The sequence below is a fragment of the Nicotiana sylvestris genome, chromosome 6 (genome assembly GCF_000393655.2).
Source record: "Nicotiana sylvestris chromosome 6, ASM39365v2, whole genome shotgun sequence".
In the NCBI taxonomy this organism is placed as follows: domain Eukaryota; kingdom Viridiplantae; phylum Streptophyta; class Magnoliopsida; order Solanales; family Solanaceae; genus Nicotiana; species Nicotiana sylvestris.
Genome location: NC_091062.1, coordinates 158,681,278 through 158,688,346, shown reverse-complemented (window position 1 = coordinate 158,688,346; position 7,069 = coordinate 158,681,278). Strand labels below are relative to the sequence as shown.

At 35.1% G+C, this 7,069-nt stretch overlaps 1 protein-coding gene across 1 annotated transcript; it reads left to right on the top strand.

Moving 5' to 3' along the window:
• The first annotated feature begins 232 nt into the window (after window positions 1–232).
• On the top strand, window positions 233–6,616 carry LOC104243413 (uncharacterized). The gene is made up of 13 exons (XM_009798592.2): window positions 233–323; window positions 866–941; window positions 1,269–1,328; window positions 1,410–1,463; window positions 1,597–1,657; window positions 1,867–1,943; window positions 2,934–2,983; window positions 3,090–3,172; window positions 4,657–4,727; window positions 4,840–4,996; window positions 5,542–5,678; window positions 5,780–5,878; window positions 6,333–6,616. The coding sequence occupies exons 1-13, from the start codon at window positions 244–246 to the stop codon at window positions 6,402–6,404; spliced, it is 1,077 nt and encodes a 358-aa protein (XP_009796894.1). The 5' UTR covers window positions 233–243; the 3' UTR covers window positions 6,405–6,616.
• Window positions 6,617–7,069: the final 453 nt, after the last annotated feature.

Below are 7,069 nucleotides of genomic sequence, written 5' to 3'. Positions count from 1 at the left end.
TTTATTCTTCATATTGTTGGTGCATGACACCATGAAACGATAAAAAATAATATAATCTATCTAAATATTGTATACATCAAAATGATACAGTACAGTACAATACAAGCTGTAACCCCCTCTATCCGTCATTCAAGGACTAAAAATACACCGAAATTATAAACTTAGGAATGTTTTTTGCTCAGTGTTATACTTAAAGGACCAGGTTAAGGCAACTCTGGAACTTTAGGAACTATTTGGGTCAAAATGAATAAGAAACAGCAATCCAAACACAAAGGCAAGTCTTCTCAGCCGCGGTCTGCCTCCTTCTGCGGCGAAATCCAGTTGTAAGCTCCACTCTCTCTCTGCCACGCACTCCCCCTCCCTCTCTCTATATATATTTCTAATTTCTTTGCTATGATAAACTACCAAATGTGGATCGAAGGAAATGCTTTGCTAAAATTCAGCACCAATTTGTATTCGTGATTTTTATGAGAATATGCCTTTTTTTGTTTGCTTCCATGTGATAATAGCTCCGAAGTTGTGTACTACTATGCCCCTGAGTTTTGCTGTTTGTTTCCTAGAAACTTATACTGTAGATATATTTTCATCTTTGGTGAGAGTATACACTCTTGTTTGCGACAAAATTGAGGTGTACTAATCTAATTTTGAAAATTTAAAACATTGCACTTTACAATAGAAAAGGATACATAGAATAGGACTATAAAACACGAAGTATTATCATAATAATGTAAGTTGTACTATATCAATTTCTGAAATCCCAAATATAAGCATTTGAATTAACTTAATGCCCAAAATCTAGATTTGTCGCCCCTTGAGGTTATTGGTTATTAGTAAATTTAATATTTTCTTTTTCTGTTATAAGCAGAGCGTGGACCTGCAGAGAAGATTTCTACAAAGACAAAATGGGTTATAGGAAGGAGCAATTGCTTGCCCGTTTACAGGTTTCTACATTGCTGATCTCTCGATTGTTTTGATATATGTATTGGCAACTATTAATTCAAAGCCAAAAGGGTCCTATTCGAAAATATATGTTAAAGTTGTTACAAATTAATAGCTCATCTTATCTTTTGTATCAGATAACTTGAGTATGTTATCTAGTTTTGCAGTACCATCTTTATACTAGCTTGATTAATATTACCTTAATTTATCCACACAAAAAAAAAAAAAGATAACTTGGATATGCTATCTATCATTCATAACATCCTTGAGGATGGGATTTTATGAGCAAGAATTTTACAGTGAGTAATCAATATTCTCGGTTCTTTCAGGAGCTTCAGATTGATTTCACCAAACACGAACACCCCGTGGTTTTGACAGTTGAAGCACAGGTAAGTGAACTTGCCGAATCACTGTTAATTGCTCTTCCATTCTGATTACTGATGACAGTTTTAAGTTCTCATTCGCATCAGGCAAAGCATGTTGGGCATCTGAACGGGGCATTGAGTAAAAACTTATTCTTAAAGGTATGATAGACTTCCTGTGGTAGACTGGTAGTATGTTTGCTTTACCTTTTCTAAAAAGAAGTTAGTAATTCCAACTTTAATCCACTCAAGCTCATGTACTTAATATAATGCCCACACCTTGCTTCTGATGCAGGATAAGAAACACAGGTTCTACGTTGTTTCTGCACTGGCAAAAACAAATGTAGATTTGAAAGGTATCTATTCTTTAGTTTCCATTACTTGGGACAATGGCATAAAATTGATCTTATATAGAGTGATGTGTATGGGAACAGAATATTTATGATCACAGTTTATGTACCAGTAGAGACTGCTGTTGTACTACAAGCATTATCTCAATCTTTTTGTTATTGTGAAGTATTTTGATTTTTAACGGATGCTATGCATTCTGTTGAAAACTGAGCAGTTTTGTCTCAGAGGCTTGGTTTGGGAAAAGGAGGGCTAAGAATGGCTCCTGAAGAAGCACTTGGGGAAGTACTTCAGGTTTGTCAATTCATTACATGTTATCCTTTTCTTTTCTGTTCCATGTTGCGTTGATTAAGATGATGTATACCTTAGTTTGCTGTTTCTTTCTCTTTCCCCCTGTTGCCTGGATTTCATATATTTTGCCGTTAGTTGTACTTTGCCTTTTCTACATCTGCAACATGCCATCAGAAACAAAGCACTATTAGTCTATATTAGATTACTTTCTGAAGATGGAATATTTTGTCATTTTAAAGGAGTCATCTGGAACAGAATAAAATAGAAAATAGGTCAACTAAGTTCTGAATAAGGGAGGATAAAACTTTTCTATATTTAACCTTTCATATTACAATCCAGACTTAGACTAACACGACACCACAATTCACTGTCATACCAAGTCCCTGTGGCATAGGTAGTGCAATTGAACATGGCATGCTAGATCCGAGATTTTCCAAAGATCCTCCTCTCCAAGTGCTTGAAGGCGTGCAAAGTGAAATGTCCTGATTATCCTTGGGGATTTCTGCTGTTTCTGTTAGAAATATATTGCTCTTCCAAACCGGAAGTTTACCATGAGTTATCTCATGATAACTTGATGGCCGAGGTTAACGAAGAAATCAGCTGGCTACTAATAAGTTCAACCCCTCTTTAGACTGAGCTTGAATTAGCTTGTAGTGCTTGAACTTCGCTGGCTAAATGTTTATGTTTAACAAGTCTTTCAATGCAGTTGCATTATAAATGTTATTTCCTACTTGAAATTTTCATGTATTCATTCTTGAAACCATTGATGGTAAGAACCTCCTTCACAAGAGATAGTTCCTTGCCTTTTAATAGCAAGTTTTAAATCCTGTTGAGGAAATATTTTTTTAAATCTGGTGATGTAACTTATACAATATTGGCTTGAATAAAATGTTTGCAGTAGAGAGATCAGAATCATTTCTCTTATATCTTTCACTGATGGTCATAACTTGCTGGCAAGCCCCTGTAATATTTCTTTCTTCATTGCTATGTTAGGTACCACTAGGTTGTGTCACTCCTTTTGCATTAGTAAATGAATCAGCAAGGTACTCATTTCACTCTTTTATTAAGCTACAGTAAAATTTCTGCTGTTTTCCTTGATCCCACGTGTCAATGATTCTTAAGGTTACAACTTGCTATTCCTTTTTCAAGGCATGTTTCCTTGCTGTTAGATCAAGGATTTAAAACTCAGGAATGCTGCTTCTTCCACCCACTCTCTAATGATACAACAATTGGTAAGACAACACGACTTGTATAGATTTTACTTTCATTATCCTTATTCATCCTTCCAGGACTTTTTAGCTAAACTGCTAAACAATAATTTATGCTCTTTTAACCATTTAGCTTAATGCATATTTCCTCCCTCAGTTTGCACAGATTTTCCTCTTACACACTCTAAATACATGGGCAACCAAATATCCTTGGCTAGTACCGCACGATTTAACCTTGAGCCACTTCTAAACTTGGAAGTGCATGACACACACCAATGTCAGCGCTATAGGTGTCATTATGCTTAAAAATCTGAAAAAGCACTTCTGCACTCATCCTAAGTTTCATTAGTTACAATTTAACCCCAAAATTGTGTTCTTCTTGCAAAAATTCCATCTTCACCTTCAGAACACCAACACCAGTAGTCAAAAAAAAAAAAAAAAAAAACTAGGAAACAGAAACAGCAAGTGCCATGGTGATTGCTACTTAAGAGTTGGGAACTTTTATGAAACAAACAACTATTCAAAAACTGAAGTTTGAAGTGATTGATCAGATGTGATAATCAAGTCATTCTTCACATTGCATCAAATCCAATGTTTCATGAGAGGACCAAGCAGTCAAGCACACGGATCACTATTGTTACTTTGTCACTGGAAAGATACTCTTAGGCCATATTTTCACAAAATTTGTAAAAAATGACCAGCTTAGCACACAGACATCTAGTCTCTCGTCAGCCCCCGAATTAGTTTTGACAAGCTCGGCACATATTCTCTGTATGCACCAGTTAGATTGTATAGAAGTGAATATAGATGTCCTACATGTACTGCTAATACATCAAAAAGTGTGAATACAAACAGCCAGGTGTAAGACCTTTGTCTGGATGCGTTTCCTCAATCTTTCTGCCATTTATCTTATTTCACACATAATTTTTTGAACTTTAGTGGGATAATGTTGTAAATTGTCACTATATGTGATTTTGTCTACTTCAATAAATTATGCTCAGAAGTCACAAGTGGGTGTTGTTAAATTTTAGAACTTATATAGTATTGCACTTTAATTTCAAGTATTAGAGGGTAGCTTTTACCTTTGACCAACTACAAGTGAATTTAACTGTTACTGCCTTATTGGACTTTTTAGCGTAGACCAAATATACGGTTGATATATATTATCCTCTAATACTCTTCAAGTCCTAGTTTATTTTGTGCAAGGTAGTGTATCGTACAATTTTCTTTTCACATTTACTTGGAGAATGATACCTTTCCATGGTGCTGCAAGTGTTGATGGAAATCAACAGGAAGTTAGGAAATTAAAGTGGCCGATTTTGTCTCCTGGTGGTCCTGACATTATCTACGGAAGTTCATTGCAAATAGTACTTAATGAGAGACATAAAATTCGTTGATTTTTTCAGGACTAGAATATTGGGGATTACTAGTTCAAGCTTAATACAGAATTCTGCATTTACATTCTTGAGTATGTGATTGTGATTATGTAACCCAGGTATTTCTTGCAGCTCTTAATGCTCGTGATCTCGATAAATTCCTGGGTTCCATAGGAAAGCAACCAGTCTATGTTGACCTGGAGGTGATCTCATATCTAGTTGCTTGGCTGAATTCATATGCTTGATCAATGAATTATCTGAAAATTGATTATGCTCCTGTTTCTTACATAACATTTTTGTGTTCCACTTTTTAAGGCTAATCCTCCAGTAGGAAAAGATCAACCTCCTGATCTGGCCACTTTTGTTCCCTCTGATACAATTGTTCTACCAGGACAACCAGACAAAGCAGCTCCTTTGCAAGTTTCTGACACAAATCATGCCCCTGTCAGTAACAAGGCAACTGGAGTTTCAGGTACACTTCTGGCAATGTTTATGCTTTACCGATTGCATTGTTGCATTTCAACATGAGTTATGCACATAATACGTTGAAGGTCAAACTATTCAGAATTATTTTGGTTTTTTTCACTGAATCTACAGCCTAGTTTATTGGAAAACTATTAGTAGCATTAGGTTGGTAGTTTCAGCTACTAGTTCAGGTGAGATTTGAAATTTGGAGCTTTTCGCTTCCTGGTTAATTTCAAAATGTGGCCCTTAATTCTAATTTACAGTTGATAAGTTCAGGTGTCCATTCAACTGTCTCCTTTCATAGGAGTTCAATTTTTTTCCTTTCTAACATGGCAATGGTCGTTGATAGTGTCTACAATTGTATTCCAGTTAGAAATTTCGTAGTGACTAAAGGATCAATTTAAGTGGGGTTTAATTTAAGTTCAACCTTGAATTGGTGCCAATCCATACAATTATTTTATTATACCGTCAGCTTATCTTGTTGGATTTCATTTTGTGGTTGTGAAGACATGAAGAAGGAATCTGACATAAAATTTCCTTCTAATCAAATAGCTAAAGCTGTTAAGCCATCAGCTGATGTGCGGAAGGAGAAACTATCAAATGGAGTTAACTCACCGAACTCCTTTGCTGATCCCGAAAAATTTGTTGAAGACTTTCTAGAGAAGACGTCATCTCTAGTTCTTTCAGAGGTAAGGAAATGATGCTCTTTTTACTCAGAAGTACATATTTATTGTGATGATATGAGAAACGTAACATCCAGTTAAAACTTATCTCATTTAAAAAAATCCAGATAACAGAGGAGAATGTAAAGCAACACGGTGAGAAACTTGGTGAAGCCATATCAAATAAAATTAGGAATAAGCTTGCAACAGAGTTCAATAGCATGGCTGTGAGTACCTATTTCCTCTTCCTGAATCACTTTGATGAAATCTTCTTGTATGATTTTACATTCATGCAGTTTTAAAAAATCTTTATACTTAAGCATCAACAAAGCAAATATATCTCAGATGAAATGGTAGGCGAGTCTATCCAAACTTAGACATAATTTATTTCACTTCTGACAGATATATTAGTCAAACAAAAGTCATAGTATTAATGAACGTAGTCAGTATGGTTTGGTTTTTGGCAGTTCCCAAACTGGTATTTTGAGGTTTAATTTTCGAAGCCAAAACGATCAGAATAATGTGTAGAATGGCATCTTTGGATAGGATTGGTTAGGTGTTGGCTGGTTTTTTGAAGAAAAAACCAAGTTTCTGCTCGCCACTATTTTCCAGGAGAAAGTTAAGTTCCTCTAAGTAGGTTGAGCATGGTATTTTCTTTTCACCATAGCTTTATCTGTGCAGACGATGTTCAAGAACACTGCGTATTCTGAAGGTTTTCAAGCCGGCATTCGCCATCAAGCAAAACGACCATAAACCACACTTTTGCCTTTCATTTTAACGTATTCTATGAAAAGCGATACCATTATCCCATTCAACTATTCAAGTGACCGTGATTTTGTCAAAGAGCAATTTCTCCCTGTACTCTGAACAATGTCATGGTTGTTTTATTTATGACTCACAAACCATTATAATAGGGGAATATCATAATGGGATTTTATTGATCAAGAAATTCATGTTTCTTTGAAGTAATTTTCCCCTTTGAAATTTCTCATATTTTTACTTTCTTTTAACTCAACTAATATGCCCGCATATCAAAATTTGATTTCTCATATTTTTTCTTTCTTGTAACTCAACTAATATGCCCGCATATCAAAATTTGATTTCTCATATTCAAAGAAGCATATTTCTCAAATACTCCATAATAAAACATGTAACTTTATAAACTCAGCTGTATTCTAGTTCTAACAGTTTTGGGGTTGTAAATAATTTAATGCTATTTAGTTTCCCCCAAATTCTTTCAACATAGTAAAAATGGCGTGTGGTAGCCACTATTGAAGGTGGTATTTATTTTTTATCCAACAATTCTAATGTTGAGCAAAAATAGACACTACTCTATTAAAATTAATATGAAAAGACATTTTTACCCTTTCTTCCATTGCTTTTCTTTTCAAACCCTCGCTTCTCTCGGAACTCCGGTT

Coding starts and splice junctions, on each gene's coding strand:
- LOC104243413 (XM_009798592.2), top strand. CDS start 244: ATGAATAAGAAACAGCAATCCAAACACAAAGGCAAGTCTTCTCAGCCG. Junction 942..1,268: donor AATTGCTTGCCCGTTTACAG/GTTTCTACATTG, acceptor CGGTTCTTTCAG/GAGCTTCAGATTGATTTCAC. Junction 1,464..1,596: donor GTAAAAACTTATTCTTAAAG/GTATGATAGACT, acceptor CTTCTGATGCAG/GATAAGAAACACAGGTTCTA.